General features: G+C 46.7%; 11 protein-coding genes across 11 annotated transcripts; 4 read left to right on the top strand and 7 right to left on the bottom strand.

Moving 5' to 3' along the window:
• Positions 1 to 383: 383 nt before the first annotated feature.
• On the bottom strand, positions 384 to 3,038 carry L228DRAFT_225488 (hypothetical protein). The gene is made up of 7 exons (XM_018330383.1): positions 2,871 to 3,038; positions 2,778 to 2,812; positions 2,208 to 2,715; positions 1,548 to 2,152; positions 1,237 to 1,498; positions 963 to 1,174; positions 384 to 909 (listed from the first exon to the last, which is right to left on the bottom strand). Exons 1-7 carry the CDS (start codon positions 2,896 to 2,898, stop codon positions 883 to 885), a joined length of 1,677 nt encoding a protein of 558 aa, XP_018191418.1. The 5' UTR covers positions 2,899 to 3,038; the 3' UTR covers positions 384 to 882.
• A 340-nt stretch (positions 3,039 to 3,378) lies between these two features.
• L228DRAFT_242235 (hypothetical protein) lies at positions 3,379 to 4,959 on the top strand. Its single transcript, XM_018331396.1, has 5 exons — positions 3,379 to 3,496; positions 3,551 to 3,577; positions 3,632 to 3,956; positions 4,016 to 4,412; positions 4,469 to 4,959. The coding sequence occupies exons 1-5, from the start codon at positions 3,402 to 3,404 to the stop codon at positions 4,825 to 4,827; spliced, it is 1,203 nt and encodes a 400-aa protein (XP_018191417.1). The 5' UTR covers positions 3,379 to 3,401; the 3' UTR covers positions 4,828 to 4,959.
• A 577-nt stretch (positions 4,960 to 5,536) lies between these two features.
• On the top strand, positions 5,537 to 6,048 carry L228DRAFT_113 (hypothetical protein). The gene has a single exon (XM_018328929.1). The coding sequence runs from the start codon at positions 5,660 to 5,662 to the stop codon at positions 5,972 to 5,974; it is 315 nt and encodes a 104-aa protein (XP_018191416.1). The 5' UTR covers positions 5,537 to 5,659; the 3' UTR covers positions 5,975 to 6,048.
• Positions 6,049 to 6,190: 142 nt separating this feature from the next.
• L228DRAFT_264303 (kinase-like protein) lies at positions 6,191 to 7,104 on the bottom strand (the record flags this gene model as incomplete). Its single annotated transcript, XM_018334557.1, has 2 exons — positions 6,191 to 7,019; positions 7,082 to 7,104. The coding sequence occupies 2 exons, from the start codon at positions 7,102 to 7,104 to the stop codon at positions 6,191 to 6,193; spliced, it is 852 nt and encodes a 283-aa protein (XP_018191415.1).
• Positions 7,105 to 7,520: 416 nt separating this feature from the next.
• L228DRAFT_257382 (hypothetical protein) lies at positions 7,521 to 8,860 on the top strand. Its single transcript, XM_018333979.1, has 2 exons — positions 7,521 to 8,112; positions 8,173 to 8,860. Exons 1-2 carry the CDS (start codon positions 7,788 to 7,790, stop codon positions 8,463 to 8,465), a joined length of 618 nt encoding a protein of 205 aa, XP_018191414.1. The 5' UTR covers positions 7,521 to 7,787; the 3' UTR covers positions 8,466 to 8,860.
• Positions 8,691 to 9,651, bottom strand: L228DRAFT_242231 (hypothetical protein). Its single transcript, XM_018331395.1, has 2 exons — positions 9,584 to 9,651; positions 8,691 to 9,533 (listed from the first exon to the last, which is right to left on the bottom strand). Exon 2 carries the CDS (start codon positions 9,509 to 9,511, stop codon positions 9,122 to 9,124), a length of 390 nt encoding a protein of 129 aa, XP_018191413.1. The 5' UTR covers positions 9,512 to 9,533; positions 9,584 to 9,651; the 3' UTR covers positions 8,691 to 9,121.
• A 2,042-nt stretch (positions 9,652 to 11,693) lies between these two features.
• On the bottom strand, positions 11,694 to 12,777 carry L228DRAFT_242229 (oxidoreductase). Its single transcript, XM_018331394.1, has 2 exons — positions 12,705 to 12,777; positions 11,694 to 12,637 (listed from the first exon to the last, which is right to left on the bottom strand). Exon 2 carries the CDS (start codon positions 12,635 to 12,637, stop codon positions 11,726 to 11,728), a length of 912 nt encoding a protein of 303 aa, XP_018191412.1. The 5' UTR covers positions 12,705 to 12,777; the 3' UTR covers positions 11,694 to 11,725.
• A 919-nt stretch (positions 12,778 to 13,696) lies between these two features.
• L228DRAFT_206950 (short-chain dehydrogenase) lies at positions 13,697 to 14,747 on the bottom strand (the record flags this gene model as incomplete). The annotated part of the gene is made up of 5 exons (XM_018329700.1): positions 13,697 to 14,097; positions 14,151 to 14,219; positions 14,274 to 14,357; positions 14,413 to 14,489; positions 14,548 to 14,747. The coding sequence occupies 5 exons, from the start codon at positions 14,745 to 14,747 to the stop codon at positions 13,697 to 13,699; spliced, it is 831 nt and encodes a 276-aa protein (XP_018191411.1).
• Positions 14,748 to 15,523: 776 nt separating this feature from the next.
• L228DRAFT_254647 (GroES-like protein) lies at positions 15,524 to 17,024 on the bottom strand. Its single transcript, XM_018333845.1, has 2 exons — positions 16,585 to 17,024; positions 15,524 to 16,476 (listed from the first exon to the last, which is right to left on the bottom strand). Exons 1-2 carry the CDS (start codon positions 16,723 to 16,725, stop codon positions 15,532 to 15,534), a joined length of 1,086 nt encoding a protein of 361 aa, XP_018191410.1. The 5' UTR covers positions 16,726 to 17,024; the 3' UTR covers positions 15,524 to 15,531.
• Positions 17,025 to 17,309: 285 nt separating this feature from the next.
• Positions 17,310 to 19,805, bottom strand: L228DRAFT_234985 (hypothetical protein; the record flags this gene model as incomplete). The annotated part of the gene is made up of 9 exons (XM_018330681.1): positions 17,310 to 17,745; positions 17,827 to 18,263; positions 18,320 to 18,498; positions 18,692 to 18,775; positions 19,119 to 19,411; positions 19,463 to 19,554; positions 19,613 to 19,627; positions 19,692 to 19,706; positions 19,758 to 19,805. The coding sequence occupies 9 exons, from the start codon at positions 19,803 to 19,805 to the stop codon at positions 17,310 to 17,312; spliced, it is 1,599 nt and encodes a 532-aa protein (XP_018191409.1).
• Positions 19,806 to 21,049: 1,244 nt separating this feature from the next.
• On the top strand, positions 21,050 to 22,092 carry L228DRAFT_257377 (NAD(P)-binding protein; the record flags this gene model as incomplete). The annotated part of the gene is made up of 5 exons (XM_018333978.1): positions 21,050 to 21,158; positions 21,213 to 21,706; positions 21,739 to 21,815; positions 21,865 to 21,964; positions 22,018 to 22,092. The coding sequence occupies exons 1-5, from the start codon at positions 21,116 to 21,118 to the stop codon at positions 22,090 to 22,092; spliced, it is 789 nt and encodes a 262-aa protein (XP_018191408.1). The 5' UTR covers positions 21,050 to 21,115.
• Between the last annotated feature and the right edge of the window lie 261 nt (positions 22,093 to 22,353).

Raw genomic sequence — 22,353 nt, 5'->3', positions numbered from 1 at the left:
GGCCGTTTGGTTCCTGGCTAGACAGACCGTTGGAGTGTCTGGGCGTGGAAATGCTTGACAAGGGCGACATTGCATATACAGTAGCAATCGAATTCGCAATTTACCCTAGGCGATTTATATATGGGTTCAAAAGTTCGGACTATGTAGTGGAGCATCCAAACAAGCCTAGATGGGACCCCGATCGCTGCGTCGCCAGTGCTATGTCTAAGTAGCTTCGAGATTCGTATTGAGACATTGCAATACCGAAAGTCCAGCCGGACTCTCTTCCATAAATGTATATATATGTGTAGTTGCTCTGACCAATACGCCCAATGATTGATCATCACAGAGACCGAGGACGGTACGGAGGAAAGATAGGAGGGGTTGGGATAGTATCCTGCAGTGTGGGGTGATAGGATAATGAAGCTCGGGGAACATTATTGCGGAGGGACTTGGGTCATCGCTTGAAGCGAGTGACGCTGCCGTCACTGAAATGGTCCTAGCGCCCTAGCTCAACTTAGCGTTGGCTGAGACGCTCTACCTAATCAAGCAGCTGGGCTGAATTCATCAACCCGTTGAGATACTCGGATGCTCTCACCCAGCAACCTCCCAATCAATGCTGGTACTGTGGCTTGCCATGCGTATTACTAGGACATTGCATAATTAAGCAGTTTACGGGAGCCATTGAGCCAATAAGAAAAAAACCCCATATAATTACGCTTTTATTCCAATTCCACAATCGCCCGGATCAGGCTGTGCTAGAAATACAGTTTGTTGCATCGAATGTTGACGGGACGCTGAGATGAATTTGCATGGCCAGCAGAACACCACGAGGTAGCGAGGTTATTATTCAAGGTTTGGGTCTTTTAGAAATTTATCAGGAAAGGCCTCAAAGGGGCCATTTTACCAGGCATTGACGTCAAAGTTTTCCTATAAAAATGTTAGTGACATAGCCAGAATACATTCCAGAACTGACAACCTACTTCGGAGAAGAAAGTGGTCACGACTGTCCTATCCGCGAACTTTCTGCCTGCTAGAGCTTGAAGTGCTTTGCCGGCAGATGCTGGCGAATCGTATTTGATGAAGATCTTGCCGACGCCGGCGGATTGTCTGCTGCCTCCGCTAGGCCGAGGCACTTTCATTTCAAGGATTGTGCCGAACTTCGAACACTCTTCTTGAACATCTTCACAGATTTCTGTCCATATTTTATCAGCAAACGTTTGAAATGGCTAGCAAATTGATGCCTGTATTCCTCACCTTCATAGTCCTCATTGTCAATGAGCTCATCCGGGGTGACCATGTTAAGCAACTGGATAACGCGGCTTTCTTCAAGGTCATGGGATGTGGTCCCAGCGAGCATAGACATTGCATTGACGCCCATCTCTAATCCTGTGGCCTGCTGGACGCCTATACTAGCTCGCTGCACCTTCAAATGCTTGTCGCCGAGCTCCATACCATTCAAGCCCTCGACAGCGATGTCAGTGGCTGCAGGGTCCACATACTCGCAGAAAGCAACGCCCTAGGAGAATTAGCTCAAGTGGCAACGAGAACTGGAACAAGTCCCTTACCCGAGATTCTTCCGTTCCGCGGTCTTTGATGAGAATAAAGGCCTTAAGTTCTCCAAACGAGACCAATAATTCAGTTACTTGCTCGTCGGTAAGATAAAATGGAATGTTCGATACGCTGATTTTGTTTGGCGTATCGGGAACGATGCTTGAGACAACCCCCTCCTCGTAGACCGAATCATCAGTAATTGCTGGAACAATGTAATCCTTCGGTCGACGTATAGAGAGCCCAGATGCGGAGCCATTGGTAGCGCCACTGCCTCCATCATCCATTGTAATGCCATCGAAAGCCAACGCTAATGTAGCCTCCGAAGGGTTTTTGAACTCCAAGAGGGCGCGCTCATGGTCCTGGGATACCTGTGCAGAGATACATGGGTCTGCGGCCTCAATGACGTTCAAACCATTAAGCTGTAGATTGAAAAATTGGACGAGCGTATCCTCGGTGACGGAAGCCGGCAAATTTGACACAAAGAGACGTTTCGACTGTCGAGAAGTTGATGGTTTGAGGGAAGCGTTACTTGCTGTTCCGCCTGGCTGATTCATAAAGGCTTGAAGACGACTCGGATCCACTGGCTGCTGTCGAGGAGCACCGGGGAGTGGGAACATTCCTGCGAAGAAAACTGGTTAGCAAGTGTTAGCTCAAGGAAGAGCAATGTGCCATACCGGACAACTTTGCTTGCTCTGCGGTGACATTTTCGTAGCCAGGCGGCTTGATATCCCACTGAGTCAAGCGACGCTTGCGGTCTAAGACGGACACGACATCGGTCAGATCAGGGGTGGGCTCTTTCTTCTTCGCAGGCGGAGTAGCACTCCTTCTGCGCTCCCGCCCACCGCCAAAGCCATCCCGATCTGCTCTCCTGCTCCGGCCTCCGCGATCATCAAAAAGGTCCCTGTCTCTATCCCTTCGATAAGATCGGTCGCCGTCATCGTCTCGTCTTGCATCGCGCCTTGAACTGCCACGGTCTCTATCCCAGCCCCGGTCATCCCGCCTATCCCTCCCAGAGTATCTTTCCTCCCTTTCACGCTCCCGATAGTCGCGACTAGAGGAATACGTGTCTGCTTCATAATCGCGTCGACTTGATCGAGAGCCACGGTGGCCCGGTGATCTGGATCGACGCCGGTCGCTCCCTCGATCGCGCTCTCGTCGTTCCTCACGATCCGGTCTCGAAGACTGCGCAAAACAAAAAAAAAGTCAATATGCTTCCCACTGGTCAAATGCAGATAATGGCGTACGTAGTAATCGCGAGACGACGAGTGCCGTCCAGCATCTAATTAATTAAAGCGTCAGTCACGGGTCGGTATCCTCTAAGCAGGTGTGGGTATTACCTCTAGAAGAATAGCTGTCGCCGTTCATGATGAGAACGGATCGATAGCAACACTTTGAGCAAGAGATATGTTGATTTTTAGTAAGGTGCAATGGGATTGAGAAGAGACACTCGCAACACAGCGACGTGTTGTGCGCAATCTTCAATAATCCTGAGCGTTCCCAGCACTAGTGCAGACAGTGGACAGTGGCCAGTGGCTCGCGAAAAGTTGAGGCTCTCAGCCCAAACGATTAACCCGAAAAAGTCGCCTCAGCCACAGCGGCCAAGGAACGCCTCTCTGTAAGATACGTAAGGGTGAACGCCTCGCTTCCTACCTACCTACGCTCTTGACCTCACAACAAAAGCTTCGTATCTATAAGAATCGATTCACCAATGACTGGAGAGTGAAGGAATCCCTAATATGAGCACCCAATGCTGATACAGCAAAACAAAATCGACTCATATAACATAATGACCTCATAAATGTGCACCTTCAAGTCACGACAATACTATTTTTCGAGATATCCATCCACCTTCGTAGTCGCCCTCAAAAATGACGTCTGCCCGAGTCGGCGAATGGCGCAAGCTGCCTATTAATTTGGCCGAGCTATGTATCAATACAACTTTGCGATCTGGCCAGTCTTTCAGGTAGTGCTGACCCAGCCGGAGTTTGCTCATCAGCACTGATGATATTTTGTGAAGGTGGAGAAATTTCGGCGAAGACGAATGGTAATCCAGAACTGCCTGTGGGATCTTGCGAAGCCATGAATTAACATGTTCAAGGTCCTGCACTCTCCACGGCCGCATCATCTCGCTCCGGCAAGACGCGACGCATCTCCATTATCGATCGATTTTCCCTGCGTCCAAACAAGTCTCAACTAGAGAAAAGAACGATGGAGACGATGATACTCAAGCGTTGCTCCGTCATTATTTCAATCTTGACCCGAACCTGACGCAACTATATGAACAATGGTCCTCTGCAGATCCAAACTTCAAGAAGAAAGCCCCGAAATTTACTGGCATCCGTATATTGAAACAAGATGCTTGGGAAGCACTGGTGGGATTCATTTGCAGTTCGAACAACAACATTGCAAGAATCTCACAAATGGTAAGTTTTTCACTACCGAACTCTGGGAGATTATTGTTTGTGCTGAATGGCGTATGTAGGTAGAAAAGCTATGCATACACTACGGCCCCTTGATCGGCCACATTGGCTCACAACCCTTCCATGATTTCCCTTCTCCAGATGCGCTCACAAATAAGAAAGTCGAACAACATCTTCGAGAGCTCGGTTTTGGCTACCGTGCCAAATATCTGCATCAGACAGCTCTAATAGTTGCCAACGACCGCGACAAAGGCTGGTTAGATGGTCTGAGGAATCCGGAGAGTCCCGCATTTGGACTCAGCTCCAGTTCCGCAGGGCCGATGAAAGAACAAGGCAGAGATGGATACAGAGCCGCGCATGAGCAATTGCTAGCATTGCAGGGTGTTGGCCCAAAAGTCGCAGACTGCGTATGTCTGATGGGGCTCGGATGGGGAGAGGCCGTACCGGTTGATACACATGGTCAGTAATTACCTCGATGACGATTTTAAAACTTATTCAATTGACAAGCCCTCCAGTGTGGCAAATTGCTCAACGTGATTACAAATTTGGTCGCGGTCGACATCGAAGCCTTACAAAGGACACATACGATGCTATAGGTAATCATTTCAGGAAGTTGTGGGGCAAAGAAGCGGGCTGGGCACACTCCGTTCTTTTCACGGCTGATCTGAGAACTTTTGCGGAAAGGCTTACAACAAAGATCGAGGTGAAGGAAGAGGAGAAAGAAGTTGGAGGAGCCTTGACAGAGAGCGTTCAGACAGTTTCAAATATTGTACGGTTAAGACCAAAACGGGAACTAGAGAATGGAGCTGGAGAGTCACAAGAACTGGTAGCTGTCAAGAGGTCAAGAGTCCGTAGAAAGTCAAGACCAAATTAAAATCTCGACATCTTTATGGCCTAGCATTTCCCTATCCAAGAGCAATTCCGATTTGAACAGCTGCGAAATACTTCTAGCTTTAGAACTATGGTTTATATTGAACTAAAGTGTTCTCATTCTTTACTGGATCGCAAATATTATGCATATTTAAAACTGCTATTGATATTCGATCTCATCTGACCCAACCATTCAGCGAAACTTTTTACTCGAAACCGTACTACAGTAATAAAGAATTTCTAAGATTTTAGATCCAGTCGAGAGATGATGGCTAAGGTCTCGAACGCTGCTCTTGGGCGCGCACTCTCTTTCAAACTCAGCTGGCGAGGGTCTGTTCTCGCCATTGGCCAAGAGAGTACTTCATGACAGGGATGGTATTTATCTTCGCCCTGAGAAGCCAGCTACCATTCGTCGGCCATGATGCACCTGCACGGGGCGCGGCAAGTGAAATGCGAGTCTGAGGTTCCTCCATGTAAAGGGATTTACCCCTCTCAGCTAATCGACCGCACATTCTGGACTCTCTGCTATAGCCCTTCCCGCTGCAGATGCCGATGCATGCCATACAGCTGATGATGCCCCCCCTCCCCATCTCCCCTCGGAAACAACGATAAGCGCTCGGAGATGTGACGATGAGCCAAAACTAATCGCAGGCAGTCAGAGCGATATATAGGTCATTGATTTTATATTGAGTTGGAACGCCGTTTGTTTCTCATTTGGGCCACCGTTTGTATCAGCCACCAAACTATGTGTTATTGCTGTGAGGCTTTGCGAGTAAGATGCGGAATAAATATTGATTGACATCAAGAGTTTGAACGGATGCTGATATTGACAGAGGATGGACTATGAGCTTTCCATTGGCGTATACGGCCGTGGACTAGATCCGCAACATCGCTCTCATTGGGGCTTCCTCATATGCCGCCGTGGCAGCGAATTCGGCAGACTCATTCATGTGGCACTCATTGACGCCAACAGGTTAATCTACCAGCATGACGAGCGGGATCCGCAGTTGTTCAAAAGTCAAAGTTGCGAGGGCCGCCTAAATATAGGAACAATGTCGGCCTCAATTTGTGAACAGGTTAAGAACGTTATGCGCAACGAACCGGCACCTAGGAATGGGAAGGTGCGCAAATTTTTCTGGGCTGCTGATTGAAACCGAGACTAACTACTGCCATGACAGGACCGTTGCCAGGATTGGATACTAAGCTGTCTGATTTCACTTGAAGTTGAAGATCTTATTCCTACCGGCACGGCACATTGGGTCGAGCCTCTTATTGGCTGCCCCTCTAGAGAAGTAGCCGCTCGGGCTGGTCAGCGGTGGGAGACTGCAAGAAGACGGTAATTGGAAGCCAAATAATTGCTACAATACCTAGATTCCACTATATAGTCTCAATGCTTCGTTGAACTCATCATAGAATATATAGTCTTCACGCTTCATATGAGGCAGCGCTGCTTCTGCGATCTCAATCCATATCGGATGATTATCACGGGACGTTGCTTCGAATGCCTCCCTTTCTGGAATACTGAAACCCGATGCCCCCCAATCTATGATAGCAGTAATGGTAAAATTGTTGTCGACGAAAATATGGTCTGGATATAAATCGCCATGCGAAAAGGTTTTTTGCTCACCAACAAGAGATCTAATGCGGTCGGCAAGGGACTGCTCCTCTTCACCCCAGATCCCATCTGGCCTAGCATTTCTCAGTGCCTCTATCAGACCCTCATTGTACTCGCTCCGGGATGCATAAGGGCCGAAAGTTCGTTCTGATTTACCAATGGCTGGAAGGTGTTGAAAAAATACATCTCCGCATGGCCCAGAGCCTACGGATCCGTAATAGTCGGCAGACAAACGTCTCCAATCTTGGACATATGTAGAGAGCTGATCAATAAGGTATTGCTTTTTCCCTTCGTCTATGCTGTCCCACATCTTCCACAGCGGTTGTCCCTCAGCCATAGCCATAATGATATATCCCCTTCCATCCTTTTCAAATGAAGCATAGACCTGGGGTACCGGCACCCGTGTTTTTGAGGACAGGAGGCGCATGGCATCAGCTTCCGAGACCTTCACTTCCGGACCTTTCTTTAGAACTCGGTTGAATCTGGGATAATACCATATCTGATTTCCGATCTTCGAGGGGCAGATGTTGACTGTATTAGATTTGCTAGATGTATGATCGTTGAGGATGTCGGATGGAGGGCTATTGAGTCAAAAGATAGGTCGTTAGTATCGTATGAAGCTGAGTGAATTTCTGGATTTTACTTGGATGTATCTAGTTGCGTCATTCCCAATGCGGATCAAAGTTATCACAAGAGTCCTGATAATACACTGCCTTTGTTTCCCAGAGGATGAATAACTTAATGTCCGGTCAGTCAGGAAATAGAGTGTATTGTAAACGCGTCAATTGGGGGTTGGGGGTTTTCTGGGTTCGGGGCATTTGATGGTGCGAGGGACGGCGTGCTTGGTGAGGATTGTCGATCTTTATTTACCTAGAATTACCGCCGCTTATTTTTAGGGTACCGAGGTTTGCTGTAAAAAGGGTCTGGCTCGGGGTGGGAGCCGCCCTACTCCGCTAGACAATCCCGGCGCGGGGAACTGAGGTTGAGTAAAGTTCCCAATCCTTTTATTAAATAAATGGTGAGTAAAGTCAGGGATAGTCAGAGATGATCGACTGGATTGCCGAGTAATTCCAAGGACGGCTCTAGTATTGATTGGAGGTAAATGTATTACTCATTGCAACGACTTTTCTATTTTCCAAGCAACGATTTCATCGGACGAGATATTTGTGCGCCCCGGCTAGCATGACGAGCCATCGCATATCTGAACTCGATATGGCTCTAAGCTAAACCTTTAATTATTCACCCACGTGCAGCTCATGGATTCTTATTTGATAGGAGGACCTGAATCTAAATAAGTTCGGGCGATTTAGTCTTTACCACCTTCCTTGTCGTCCAAGCATATCTACAACATGAACATATATAGCCGAATGCTTTGGGCCTGGCGAACAGGCCCTGAACTCCGCGCCGTCTCTCTCCCTCTACATTTCTTTTCAAGTTCCTCGTGTCAGACTCTCAAGCGCCATAATCGCAGAAGCGCAGCCGCGTTCTCCACTGCACCCAAGTTACCATCGACATGGCGATTTCCCTTCTGGACCTGCCGATCTACATGGAAGCGAGCAGGAATCAACACCCTTCGCTGCCTTGTGGGCTGCACGATCGGCGATTTCTCCGCATTGTGGGTGCTCCAAACCCACTATCCTGAACTCGGGACCGGCGCTATCATGGTTGCGTCCAGTAAGTTTTCTTTCTCAGTTGGCTACAGGGAATAATTTGTCCCTAAAAATTCGGATACAGTGGTGTCTGGAATTACTACTTCGATCATAATTGAAACAATTTTCCTCCGGCGCGGAGTTGATCAACTCTCCTGGCCGATGGCGGCTCGTACTGCGATGGGGATGAGCATGGTATCGATGGTGGCAATGGAGGCGGCAGAAAATGTTGTTGACTATCATCTCACTGGCGGAATGGTGGCCGTGGGAGATCCGCAATTCTGGCTGGCAGCAGTCTTGTCGATGGCAGCTGGTTATCTGACTCCTTTGCCATATAACTACCTACGCTTAAAAATATATGGAAAATCCTGTCACTAAAATATCCATGCACAGGCGCAAAAAGGCAATCTCATTCGTCCGAGATTGAGCTGGGAATGAAACTTATTATTCAGTGTTTTTGTACGGAGGTAAGTTTGAGTGTATCCAGACCCTGTCTAGGGCTGGGTTCCGTCTAGGGTCTCCGTCGGTCCGGTCTGGGTTGGTCTTTGGTCCGGGTGATTCCTTCATTCCACCACCAACCAGGAGAGCAGCTTTGGGCCGGTGTTTTTGACTTGGTTTATTCAAATTTGCATCACTTAAAGCCTTTGGATTATTTTCGGTAGAATCCCTCCTTTATTATACTCAACATCAAAGGTGTTTTAAGTGCATTGTTAATAAGATTTAATAGTAGCGTATCAAAAGGATTTTGGGTTAAGTAAAAAGACCTATAGAAGGGCTGAAAAGTGCAATAGTTTTGAGTATTTCTGACATGAATGCATTACAAAATCACTCTGGCGGAAAGCCTAGTAAGCTACCATTTACTTGCTTTCAGAATCTCAACCACCAAGAGATCTCCGCGCCTTCTACCCTCCTCCTCTTCCTTGACTGGTCCACATATTGCTTGAGAGTATTCGACCACAAACCCACCTTCAACTTCAACAGTCCTGCCTGCAAAGTCAATGCAATCACAGTGACAAGTGCGACACGGAACTAACTTAACAAGTTCCATTATTTGGGTCATCCAGATACTCGAAATTGCCATGCTTCTGCCTGCTGCCACGCTTGCAGCCGTTCATCTCGATGGTCAAAGCAGCTTCACAGTCATCGTACGTCAGCGTTTGAGGAGTGCTAGCTGTGTTTGATGCCGAGAAATTGATCCGGGTGCCTGTGTCGGGGAAAGAGGCGCACAAGGATCGCGAGGCGCCCTGAGGATAGCTGCCGGCGAAGGAGTTGCATGCACTGCTTCGAGCAGAGGCAAGCTGGCTTGTGTCGCTCGTTACTTGGCCATATGTTTCCCCACTACCAAAGCAACCCAACGCGGCAACAGACTGTGCTGCCAGCAGGGCAGTGGCGATGAGCGAAAGCAAGGAGGTAGCAGGAGCCATGACGGTAGGATTAGAATCTCTTCTGTCACGCATAAGTGTGTGGGTCACGAATATGATGGGCTGAAGACAAACCGGCAGGATTCTTCAGGGGAGAAGCGGGTGCTCAAAGATTGGTGAGATGTTGAAAGAAAGCTTGGTTGGAAGTGCAAGGTTTGTGATGAGCGTTGAAAGCTGTTTCGGGATGAGATGGACGCCATATTTATAAGTGACCTGCAGTCGTCCACGTTGGCGGTGATTGAACGGTGGGTCTCCGGGTAGAGCAGCATTGCTCATGATCCACAATCACAAATGAAACGGCCTTTCCTTCTCTTTTCTTCCATCCTGGTAGTGGCGCTCCCAGCCTGGTTGCATATCTACGGATGCCATCATGCCCTTGTCAAAAAGCGGGCCCCGCTGATACGAGACGGGATCAAATGGAAACTGCAGTCTTTGGAATGCTTGTTTCCGGCCACAACATCAGATGGTGATAATAAAGTTAGAAGGCTGTCCTTGTTGGATTTTGACAGCTCAAACGCATAATCTGGTCACTCTCTGCCAGACTCCACCTGAGCTCCACAGCTGGTAGCCGCATCCGCATGTCCATCTCAAAAGAAGATGCATGTCGTCGTGAGAAGTAGTGGTATCTGACAAGAAACTCAAATCAGTACCCGTGCTCGACAACGAGAAATCGGAAATCCACAAAGTGGGTAATCGTTCAACTGGGGGTCCGAACCAATCAGTACTTTCAATCCAATAGGCGACCTGCGCGGGTGTTGGTAGTTGAGACTCGGCATTACTATGCTAAGCTTGAAGGTCGGCGACCTCGATGTTAAAGGTCGGCGACTTGACTTTAGAAGAATTTCCAACTCTCGCAATTGAGTGCCGAGGGAATCGGTAACCACAAAGGTAAGCTACTAACCTGAGGTTGGGTAGGTTCTTACATGGACCTGTTCATATTCCTGTCAAGATAAGCAGACGGATCGTGCCGTCAATCTCAGGCCATGCCAACATGGGTTAGATGGGCAAGGGGTTTCGGGAGGGGCTGCAGGTGGGGGCGGCGGGCTTCCCCTGGTTCACGGCTAACTGTTATTATTATTATCATTATAAAATCTGATTACTATTGTTCATCATCATCATTATCGTCATCATCTGTCATCGGTACATGCACTCTTCTTGGCCATGGCACAGATTGCTACTCTGTTCCTTAGAAAGGTTACATTGGGGGCGGAGGAAGATTCGGCCCTTGGAGATCAAATCCCTCGGGTAGTCAATTGGTGCACAAGGAAAGGTATAAACTACCTTAAGTAGACTATAACTATAACTGTAGGTAAGGTAGGGAAAGGCTTGGTATGAAATACTTATATTTCGGCTATCGGGCCAGTCCCTCGCCTGTGGAGAACGCTGGACATTGGCAACGGAACGAGGAAGGCATTTGCTCCATGGCTTTGGCCCTATCACGCCGTTCCTATCATATCATTCTGCCCCGCTGTTGATCCCTCTTTGCACATTGCCCGGGCTACCCTGTCTAGGGACCGACAATACGAACCACTCTACAAGTACTCCATGGGGCAAATAGTAAAATACTGGTAACTCACTCATCTGCAACACTGCTCCACAATCACGGAAATCACAAGAGCTGATGGAGAGTACTGCAATGTTCTCACGACAAAAAACCGGTGGAAAAGTTTCTTTTTATTTTATTTTATTTTAAAAAAGAGAACATTAAAAGATTATTGATTCAACCTGTTCAAAAAGTCATGGCGTTGAGACAGTGGGGGCCAAAGATGCATTGGGGAAATGGGGCCGAAAGCATTGCATAACCCCGAAATCAACAGAGGCTGCAAGCCGCGTACAACAGTGCACCCATGGCATGGGACTTCTCAGCCAAACATGTTGGAATAACGTCACTCCTTCTTGGCACCGCTTCGACATGAAGCATCCTACTGGTACGACATTCTGTTCTGGGAGATCCTTGTCCGGAAACATTTCCCCTTAGGAAATTTTCCAAATGGTAACGCCATGACGAAGACACACCTGTTTGGAAGCCCAGTCTCTCTTGCTTCAGCAGTACGTTGATGGACCGAAAGCCGTCCGCATTTGACGTATGATCAAAGGTTGGGTTTGTTTGCGCCGTTTGTCCTCGCGGCAGGGACCATAGCTCTCAAAGGTATAACGACAGATTGGTGAAGGTATCATGTAGGTTGTATCGGAGAAATGTCATATACATTCTAGTTTCTAAAACACAATAGCACCACCGTCAACAACAATGTCTGAACCATTAATGTATGACCCTGCACTGCTTGCAAGGAGAACAATGGCCCCTGTCAATTCGGATGGACTTCCCATCCTTCCACTAGGATTTCTCTCCGCCCAAATTTGACGATGGTGTGCAATGCCATCACCCTCATTCAATATTGTATCCATGTATCCAGGACTCACACTATTGGTGCGAATGCCATAACGAGCCCATTCTGCTGCCAGGCAGCTTTTAAGCATCAAAAGAGCCGCCTTGCTAACATTGTATGCCGCCTGCGGCTGGGGAAAATTGACTCGATGAGCTGAGATAGATGCCACAAAGGTAATGGAGCCTCCTTTTCCCTGCTTGACCATTTGCCGCGCCGCTGCCTGAGCACAGATGAATGTGCCAGTTGTATTTATATCGATTATCTTGCGCCATTGAGATGCCGGCATCTCGAGGCTTTCCATACAGCCCACCACGCCGACGAAGTTGACCAGGATATCGACGGACCCGAGCACACGGACGGTCTCCTCCATGGCCTCATTGACGGCTTCTTCAGCAGTGATATCGACCTTTAATGTAGATATATTGGTCTCGGGAAATTTTTCTCGCATTTGCACAATCTCTTTCTGGGAATTGGCCGGGTTGACATCGAAGATCATGAGCCCTTGGAGACCATGCTCGAGGAGTGCGTCACAGGCGTACAGGCCAAGGGATCCAGCGCCTCCGGTGACCACGGCGTTCCCCCGCACAGAGAACCTTTTCTGAGCCCCAACGTGCGGATCGGCCTGGATTATGGATGTTGGTGCCGCTGTCAACGACGAAGGGCTGCCATCGCTAAGGACCATCGAAGGGACGATGCGAGAAGTAAGCGCGTCGCGCCCAGGGAGCTCCGCTGAAGGCGCCATCTATGTTACAGCGGGACAGATAGTCCGTCAATGCTTCTATTCTGGTGAATGAAAGACGAGTACAAACATCTAGAAGTCGAAAATGGAATTCCGATGAGGGTCAGATATAGCCAAGTTGCATGCGACAGGAAGTGATTGTTGTAGTCATCTGGGCGTGTTGACTGCGTCTTGCCTCAGCCTCAACAAGGCACCGCGCATCCATCTTTCTTTGGTGAGCATCGGACAAATGTATTCCGAAGTATACGTGATGGAGTAGCAGTTGGTGGAGACGCCGATTATAGACTTTGGCTACCCGTTGGGAACACATGAGGAGGCGATAACCTTCGCAGATACTTTGATACCTGTTTCGGAGTAGAGAGCACCGGTGACGGCTTCTCAGGAAGCGTGGCCAATAGAAAGGAAGAGTTTCGTGGTAGTCGGAGCACATCTTGCCGACGAATGCTTCTGACCTGTTTCAGTTTAACTCTGCTTGACAGCTCGCTATCAACACGTCCAGCTTTTATTTATTTTATTTTATACTTTTTTTTCTCACAGAAATTCAAGTTAATTTATTTCTCTCTATAAATTTCATATCATTATTAGTATACTTCGATAACTGATTATTAAATTTAATTCATCAAGCTATTTTCTATAACACTAGAAAGTTTTCCCTTATAAAAAGTCGTGCTATTGTTTACCTAAGGCTTATAATGGTAGCATATTTCAAAGATACCATTGAGAAGATAACCCTGAAAAAGAATCAGAAAAATTGAAAGGACATAGACTCTTTGACTTAAAGCATTGTATTTCCTATCGATGTTGTCACTCCCAAAACATGATTTAGAATGGCATCGTCTCAGAGAGCTCGGGCTGCATCTACGACCCTAGGTCTATCAATAAACATATTCTACATCCATATGGAAGACATGTATTCATATAACTCAAATTACTTCATTGGCTTTGTAGAGAGGTAAATTGACACGTATGCTGACCCGTTAGACTAGTCTATCCATGCATCAAATTTGCTAACATCAATATCTATGGCAATCATCTATGATCTATAAAACCCTCTCAGTTACTTCACGGCAGAACATAGCCACCGTCGATAAGCACATCAGTCCCCGTCATATAGCTAGAGGCATCACTGGCCAGATAAAGGTACAAGCCCTTGATCTCCTTTACATGACCTTGCCTACCCAGCGACGACATACGATATGCCTCGTGCATGGCCAGTGGGCTAGCACCCATTTTGGTATCGAAGAAGCCGGGTGAGACAATGTTTACTCGAGCAAATTCCCGCCACTCACGTGCTAGTGACTTTCCAAAATGGGTGACAAATGCTTTGCTTGCGTTGTACACCGGCTGGTCGACAGGGACATTCACAGTGTGGCCACTCATACTCGAAGTGATGATAAGATTGCCAAAGCCTTGCCGTTTGAACACTTCTCCAGCGTACTTGGCGCAAAAGAGAACACCGTCAACTGTGTACGAATTAGTATAATTCTCAGTATCACAATTGAACTTGAGCACCAACCATTTACAGACATCTGTTTTCGGTATTCGTCAACAGTCTGCTCCAAGATGGGCTTTGAAATTGCCATTCCTTTGTCAAAAGTCAGCTCCACCCTCTATGGAAGCCTCTACTGCAGTAGCGTACCCGCGTTGGCAATGAAAACATCGATCTTTCCAAAATCTCGGACAACCGTTGCAATAGCTTCATACACCTGATTGTGATCCGAAACTAAATTTCTCCACTTAGTATTTGGTCATTAATCTCTTCTTCAATATTTGCTTACCCTCAACCTTGTAGGCCGCCGTCTTCACGTTATGAATTTTTGCTAAAGCTTGGGACCTTTCAACTGCAGCTTCGTTCCTGTTTAAAATCGTTGTTAAACAAATGTGCGTTGAGGCTTCAGAGAGTGATGCCATACGAATTGTACCACAGGGCAACGTTTGCATTGGCTTCAGCCATGGCCTCCGCCACAGCCAGACCAATGCCATCGGCAGCGCCGTTGACAACAACCACTTTCCCAGTCAAACGGAGTTGTTCCAGGACATTAGAAGGGGTGTTGGGGTAAGGACGTGGGAACCCCTCACGGGCCTGTGTACAATCTTCAACAGACATGGACATCTTGACGTGTCCCTTTTTAGAAGCGTTGATCTTGGTAGACAATATTTCCCGTTCATCTAGCCCTATTTATACAAAGGGAGTCGACTCTCTACGATCAATTTGGCATCGGTGCCCTGTCACCCGAAACAGTTGTTGGCAGCGTTTCCCAAGAGCGCTAGGCCAAAGCCTGACCAGGCTGTTCGTTGATGTCAACCCTATCTTGGCGCGGAAACGGATCGCCAAGAGGCATATTGTGTCGGGAATTGAGAGTTCTTGGGAAGCAGCAGTATTTAGAGCCGATCAAAATGATCTTGTTAACGGAGACGAAGTCCGCGCTCATTTACTCAAACCCAGTCTTATAGTCGAAAGTGTCGAAGAAAGCGATGAATTAAGGGATGGATCAACAACAATGGATACAGCGGTTTAAAATCAATAGTAATAGCTTGAGCACTGTATCTGTAGCATCCTTTATCTACCTGACGCATGTGGTCATGTCAATAGGAGTATTATGGTTATCATCATATCAACATTTTCCTTTCATATTTTGTCCGAGAGATCGGCAAGGATGTCACCCTTCTACAAAGCCTATCGGCCATATCTTCTCTTGCAAGTCCTGAGAGACTGAAAGAGCCCTGCATTCCTATAAAGTATCAAAGTCCACAATTCTACTCGGAACTATTGTCGGGGGAGTGAGCTTGTATAGTTATCACATGAAGTTAAATTGGAAAGCAGGAAAACAACAACAACAAAAAAAAATACATTATTATATTCTGTACTTATAAAAACGTTTAACTTCAAGTTGTATTCAATTCCTGGGTCCTTCAATCAATGTTTTGGTTCCTTCACCACGCTTTGCTGTTTCCCAGGCTTCGGTTGCCGACTCGAATGGGAATACTTTCGTAATTATCCCTGACAATATGATCTTTCCCTGACCTACAAGGCGAATTCCTAGGTCGAAATCTCCAGCACCGTATCGGAAGCTACCTCTTGCTGTTATCTCGTGTTCACACAATTCTGATATCGGGAATTCAATTTTCCGCTTTCCCATGCCTACTTGAACAAATGTTCCGCCCATTCGCAACGCAAAGATGGCTGTTTGAACTGATGCTTCTGCTCCGGATGCATCTATGGCAATGTCTGCTCCCTCTCCAAGCTGGTGCTCCTCCACCAGACGTTTCGCATTTTCCTCCGGGGTTAGGGAGGAATCTGGCATTGCAGTTCTCCCCACTGATGAACCGACAAACTTTTGTGCAAAGCGTAGCTTGTGCTCCAAAATGTCCACTGAGACGACGGTGCTTGCTCCAAATTCCCGGGCCACAGCAGCACAGAACAATCCAACCGTTGCGGCACCGAACACAATAACACGACTTCCGGGCTTTATGTCTGCGAGCCGAATTGCATGTACAGCAACTGCTAAAGGCTCCATCAAGGCGGCTTCAGACAAACTGATGCTTTCAGGCAGCTTGTAGCAAAAGCTGGCAGGCAACAGAAAATATTTCGAGAGGGTGCCATGAACCTTTGGAGGATCTGCCGCGAATTTCATTTCCGGGCAAAGATGGTAACGACCGGATTTGCAGCGTTCACAACGGCTACATGGATATCCCGGTTCAATGGCAACCTTGTCTCCCGGGACCAGCGAACTGACGGCAGAGCCCACTGCATGGATAGTTCCAGATGCTTCATGACCCATGGTCAATGGTCGGGCTTCAGAAACATAAGTACGAATTCCTCCATCCAGCCAGAAATGAACCTTTAATCAAAAGTAATAAAATGTTTAGCATGTCTTCTCGAGTAAATCTAGCAATGGTCGGGGGATCGCAGGTCTTATCAATAATAGCTGCAGAGTGAAGGTACTTACATCGCTTCCACAAACACCTGTATAAGCAATGCGGAGAATGACATCGTGTGGGTCGCTAAGTACAGGGACAGGTCGATCCTCAAATCGGGCGTCCAGCGGTCCATAGAGAAGACATGATGGATTTTTGGCATCTGAGTCCATGATATTTGGGTTGCAAATTGCAGGATCCTTATCCAGCTGGTCATAAAAAGAAACCTATTGCGCTCATCCTGCTGGCGGAAGGCGACTTCTTATATACTGAGTTTTGACTGCACAGTATGTTTAATATTTACCCAGGACATGCAAATTCCGATGTTGATCAATTTGTCGGCCGACTGTGGTCCGACAAGTACGTGGCTATCGACAACGGTAATGTAAATTCGAAAAGACAATAAATGCTAAACTTCATAAGCAGCCGGCTCATCCTGGTTGGATACATCATCTGCATGTAGGTAGCTACCAGTAAGGAAGGTAGGTAGTTATCTCAGTGAGCTCGGAGTTACTGGGTGTGACTAAAGATTAGCGAGTTTACTACCTAAAATAAGGCTTTCCAACTCTTGCTGTCAACCGCGAGTACTACTCCCGCCATTACATGTGCTGTATACATAGTCGATATTGAACTTCGCCACCCCGCAAAATTGCCACCACGCGGGGCACAATAGTCCGATAAATAGTCGATAACGGAATACAATGATTCAACTCTTATCTATCAAAACATAAATCCAAATCACTTCATTCGTTCATAGCTATGTGAGTTCTAAACTTAAGTCTCCAGGCATCGACCAACCCTGAGTATCATTGGTCGTCGAGGCATCTCCCAGAAAGTAATCAAATGATTGAGCCTCATCTGTACTAAGGAATCCTTGAAGATCTTCAAAGATGTCCATATTCGAGGAGTTACGTTCGAAAATTGTCTCGAGTGCAGGATCTATGGCAAATGCTGTTGTATAAGTGTCCTTGTTTGTGAGATCAGCCTCTAGCTGGACAGAGCCATTGTAATTATCCGGAGGGGGTTCCGTTAGTACTGTTGACGCAGACTCCGACGGCTGAGATATGTTCCTGATTTTATCAACTACTGCCAGGCATCGTGTTGCAGCCTTGCTTTTTTGACTCAATTGAGCGAGACAGTTGCGTGCTCTGGTTATGGAGAAATCCCAGAGATCCTGATTGGTTGCCGCGAGGCTAGTATTCGTTGTTTGGCATGGCCGGAGATGATGAATACAAAGCACAATTGATGCCTGAAATAAGAAGTATGTCACGTACCAGGTGAGACAAAGGTTGAGAGTATCAGGATAGTCTTGACAGAAAGTCGTGACGTTGTGAATAGTCTCGACTGCAGCATAGTAACACGTGTTCTGTACTTCTTCACCATCTGATAGTGAGTTGCAGTGGGCCTGGCTTCCCCACCAGAGCATCATACGCAAGTTTTGTTCCTTCCACCCGACTATCGCTCGTGGACCACGAAACCAATGCGGAACGTCTTGCGCTGTAAAGTAGACGGGGAGCGATAATTTCCAAGCCTTGAACTGATGGTCGAGCGAGCGCGATATTCTTAAGTCGTAAGGCGTCTTTTTGGGGGCGGAGAATATGTCATTGTAGACTTTATTTCCAATAGAAGCTAGTCGGGCGTGGGCAATGATGGCTGAATAGGTGGTTGGCCACTCCGTTGGTGCAGGAAGAAAGGAATTCAGAGTACACTCCTATATTCAAGTAATTAGCATCATAGTCTCTAAAGCAGGAAATGATTTCAATATACTGAATCGTTAATGTTTCGTGGAATTCGAGTTTCGACAAAACAGTCAGATGCCATAATAGGTCTCCCCGTGGTCAAGCTGAATCCACTGTCGAAGCAAAAGACAATCCACCAAATGACTCTTCTCCGTTCATTGAATAGTGTATCAGCCGTTGATTCCGCGGGTGGCTCGCGATGAAGCCCTAAACCAAGTGCCATTCTGTACGCAACTCCAATAAAATTGTACCCTGTATTAGGCCGATCTCGCTTTTGGAGATAATTGCCCTGCGTCTATATTAGTACAACAAAAACTTGGGAAGGGATCGTTTCTTTTTGTGGGTCTTGCCAGCAGGAGAAATGCTTGAATAGCGAGAAGAGATCCAGACTCTAACATACGCATTGACAGTTGTGATCGTGCGACCATGTAATATCTGGACTGCTCTATCTCTGATTCATCCCCCAGAATCCAGTCCCCAATTGCTAGAACAAGGTAGAAAATAAGATGCCAGCTCGAACGGGCTTGAATCTGCTGACGGTTCTGGTAACTTTCTCGAAAAGTACTCTCATGTAGGATCGGGTATGATGGATTATACCACATAAACTAGGCATCAATGAGACGATCTAAGACAGTAGTATTACTCAAATGCGCTGACAGCGAAGGACCTTCTGTTTGGCTGGCATGTGCAAACGAGGCTTGCTCGTGTTGAGGGGGCTGCAAGCCAGGAATCAAGTCCGAGATAGTTTTCAAAATGCTCGATCCCGAGCTATTTCCTGGGATTTTTTTAAAACCAATTGTCACAAAGCGCGGTTCCCCATTGCTTACCAAGATACCCGGATCCCGTGCTTTGACTTGGAAGTGATGCCATTCCATCCGGAGCTTCCTTTTGCACACGCCATGAGGAAGCTAACGAAGCTTCATCCCACTCAAGTCTGTCCGGCGATGAAGGACTTTCTCCACCAGAATCCCCGCTCTTCAGCCTCTCGAGAAGAACTTCTGTAGCCGGTACACCTGTCCCTGAGACTGTCTTCAATGCATCCTCGATATCGACCTCCGGATTCAGTTTACGGATAAGCGCTATCAAGTTTGTGCACCGGCGTTCTGCATCATCTAGATTTCTACCTTTTTTGAGAATGGCAGTTGACGTCGGAACGGGAATCAGCACTTACCTCCGGGTGAGTGGTGTGCGTGATGGAGGACGGTCGAACAAGCAAGGTTTTTTGCTTCGAGAACAGTACTGGCAGGGAGCGACTCCGGAGCACTATGTCGCAAATTAATAACCCATAGTATTGCAAGGAAGACTGGCTCATGCAACTTACTTTGCTCTTCAGTTTCTAGAGCGTGTCATGTGCATCATTAATAGGCAATCGTCAAGGACGTCATCGGTTTTCTTCTTACCCGGCACTCTGTACACTGTTACTCGTCAACTAGCCAACCAAGATACTACACAAATTGAAGGCTTACTGCTCGAAGTTCAATTGGTCCTGAGGCAGACTTTGAGGATTTCGGCATTTTAAGAGTTGGTCAACATCTCGCGCGAAAGCACAAGTATCAATGACGCTTCAAATCAACCCCTCGACTAAGGGACCTAATAACATACCTGACTACCGAGTTCCTACAGGTAGGTATTATAGCGAGACGAACCCCAACCAAGAGTGGCCGAGAATCAAATAATCTCAATGTACTATTTTCTATACAGGCATTTTTCTTGGACAAAATTCTTGAACATATCCAAGCTTATTCTCTACGTAATGACATTGCTATTGTAAACTAAATAGTACGATGAAAATATATAATTGGTGGAAATAAAACCATATCCATCACCCATACCCCAGCGAAGCAGGCATCCCGCCGTAGATATGAATTCTCGAGTTGAGGAATCTGGATTTCTATGATTAAAAGTGAACGGCTCGCGATTTTGTTTCGTGTCGTTCGTTGCTGTACTACGGTACGGAGTATAGTGGAAGCATTGAAGATGTTTCGCAGCAGCTGCTAATCAATGGTGTGCCATACGGCAATCTCGTAACGGTCCTGCAGTTCGTTCCGCTCATCCATACAGCCGACATTCTGAGTGACACCCGGTCCACTGGGCATGTCGCGAGGCCTAGATACTGGTGGCTTGCGAAAGAAGCATCGACGAAGGCGTTGTCCGCTGCACAGCTGGCCTGAGATTTGCTGCCGCAAGGCCCGAAATACTTGAAAACAGTTTTACGTCAGTCAGGGCAAGACGATTCTCCAGAGAAACCTGATCTTGTAATTTTTGTTTTTCATTATTCCCTCTCTTTTTCCTGCAGCGATTTCATATGAAAGGCGAATTGTTTACCGTGATCATTATTAATCACCTCGGTTGCAATATTCCCGGTGCTCTTTCATTACTATTTTGTGCTCGGGACGGAAACATTTATGTAGACCAGGGTCGTGAAGCCTAAATTCGCAACCAATTGAATTTCAACCCTGCTTGTTAATCAGGATATACTAGTTAGTTATCATTGTATTGTATGTTAATTTGATTTCGAAGCAATTTAACAATCGGTCAAGGTACATTGACAAATTCACTTAAATGTGTCTTTCAACATTGCATAAGCGTTTGTAATCTAGAAGGCATAAGTAAACCCTGTCATTTTCCGGCATTATCAGCGCTATTGAAGTTGGCACCTTGTATTTTCATTGAAAAATCCCATCTAGCCCGACTTCAAATGAGCTATGGAAAGAGAAGTACAAATTACTCTCTTGCATATGGTATCTTGTTCCGCTCCACAAAGTATCTCCGAATCCACCAACATATCACCGACCAATAAACTAGTAGAAATACACCAGAAACTATGACGGCTTCCACTATTGTTTTGATCACGGGTGTCAGCAGAGGCATGTCATCCCCCCGGTGCATTTTATGTCCTAGCTAACTGCTATTCCCTACAGGTATCGGAAAGACTCTCGCTGAGACCTACCTCTTGCGGCCCAATCATATCGTCATCGGTAGTGTCCGTGACAAGACAGCCTCGAACGCTCGGAGTCTTGCGATCCTACCCGCGGCCAAGGGTTCGCGCATGCATTTGATACAGATTGAAAGCACGTCTTCAACGGACCCTGCCAATGCCGTCAAGGAACTTGAAGCTGCTGGCATCGACCATATTGACGTGGTCATTGCAAATGCAGGTGGTGCTGGCGACAAGGGCATCATCCCATTGGATGTGGTGGATGTCAATGCCGTGACCGATCTCTTCAAGGTTAACACCATCGGTCCCCTCATGCTCTACCAGGCCGTTCGACCTCTGCTTGAGAAGTCTAGGGTGCCAAAGTGGGTGTCCGTCACGAGCGCTGCAGGGTCTATTGGCAACCTCGAGATCTTCAAGGCCCACGTTGCACCGGCCTATGGTATTGCTAAGGCCGGATTAAACTGGGTGACAGTGTATGTAGTTTGTTACTCTATCCTGCCTCCTACCAGCCTCGACTAAACTTTAGTATCGACAGAGCTGCACACAGCGCGAACAAGTGGTTGATTGCCTTTGCCGTACACCCGGGGTAAGCTTTCCTTACAAAATCAAAAATTAACCTTGCTGAATCCATCCAGTCTTGTACAAACCGATGGTGGAAACCGAGCCGCCCAGGCAATGGGGCTACAGCAGGCACCGCATACAATGCAGCAGAGTGCTACTGCTATCATTGGTCTGGTATGTCTTACATTCCAGGACACCATTAAAAAAACAAAACTAACATAGTACAGATAGATAATGCAACCCGTGAAAAGACATCGAGCAAGTTTTTTAATGTTATAGATGGTACTGAAATTCCCTGGTAAATATTTGTTGTACTATCAATTTGAGATTAGTTTTTAATACAATGTATTATTATTTTAATATTAAAATGTTCTAAAAACATAGAAATGAAGAGAATACAAGAGACTATATTATTAGTAATTGTTTAACAAACTATTTCTTCTTTATAAAACTATAGTTATATATTTATAAATTATAGAGGGTTTTTCTACTTTTTCCAAAGGGTTAGACTTAGGAATTTATATAGTAAGAATTTATCAAACCATAGTTTAATTTGTTACTGC

Source organism: Xylona heveae (assembly GCF_001619985.1).
Source record: "Xylona heveae TC161 unplaced genomic scaffold L228scaffold_1, whole genome shotgun sequence".
Classification (NCBI taxonomy): Eukaryota; Fungi; Ascomycota; class Xylonomycetes; order Xylonales; family Xylonaceae; genus Xylona; species Xylona heveae.
Note: the sequence above shows the minus strand (reverse complement) of the source record. Positions and strands in the feature narration are given on the sequence as shown.

What these genes read in the sequence shown, in the direction of transcription:
- L228DRAFT_225488 (XM_018330383.1), bottom strand. Translation starts at nt 2,898, where the DNA reads ATGAACGGCGACAGCTATTCTTCTAGAG. An exon ending in CGTCGTCTCGCGATTACTAC is followed by an intron (nt 2,716 to 2,777) that starts GTACGCCATTAT and finishes TGTTTTGCGCAG; the next exon opens with TCTTCGAGACCGGATCGTGA. An exon ending in TGACAATGAGGACTATGAAG is followed by an intron (nt 1,175 to 1,236) that starts GTGAGGAATACA and finishes AAATATGGACAG; the next exon opens with AAATCTGTGAAGATGTTCAA.
- L228DRAFT_242235 (XM_018331396.1), top strand. Translation starts at nt 3,402, where the DNA reads ATGACGTCTGCCCGAGTCGGCGAATGGCGCAAGCTGCCTATTAATTTG. An exon ending in AATTTCGGCGAAGACGAATG is followed by an intron (nt 3,578 to 3,631) that starts GTAATCCAGAAC and finishes AACATGTTCAAG; the next exon opens with GTCCTGCACTCTCCACGGCC. An exon ending in TTGCAAGAATCTCACAAATG is followed by an intron (nt 3,957 to 4,015) that starts GTAAGTTTTTCA and finishes TGGCGTATGTAG; the next exon opens with GTAGAAAAGCTATGCATACA.
- L228DRAFT_113 (XM_018328929.1), top strand. Translation starts at nt 5,660, where the DNA reads ATGGACTATGAGCTTTCCATTGGCGTATACGGCCGTGGACTAGATCCG.
- L228DRAFT_257382 (XM_018333979.1), top strand. Translation starts at nt 7,788, where the DNA reads ATGAACATATATAGCCGAATGCTTTGGGCCTGGCGAACAGGCCCTGAA. An exon ending in CGCTATCATGGTTGCGTCCA is followed by an intron (nt 8,113 to 8,172) that starts GTAAGTTTTCTT and finishes ATTCGGATACAG; the next exon opens with TGGTGTCTGGAATTACTACT.
- L228DRAFT_242231 (XM_018331395.1), bottom strand. Translation starts at nt 9,511, where the DNA reads ATGGCTCCTGCTACCTCCTTGCTTTCGCTCATCGCCACTGCCCTGCTG.
- L228DRAFT_242229 (XM_018331394.1), bottom strand. Translation starts at nt 12,637, where the DNA reads ATGGCGCCTTCAGCGGAGCTCCCTGGGCGCGACGCGCTTACTTCTCGC.
- L228DRAFT_254647 (XM_018333845.1), bottom strand. Translation starts at nt 16,725, where the DNA reads ATGGACTCAGATGCCAAAAATCCATCATGTCTTCTCTATGGACCGCTG. An exon ending in CAGGTGTTTGTGGAAGCGAT is followed by an intron (nt 16,477 to 16,584) that starts GTAAGTACCTTC and finishes TTTTGATTAAAG; the next exon opens with GTTCATTTCTGGCTGGATGG.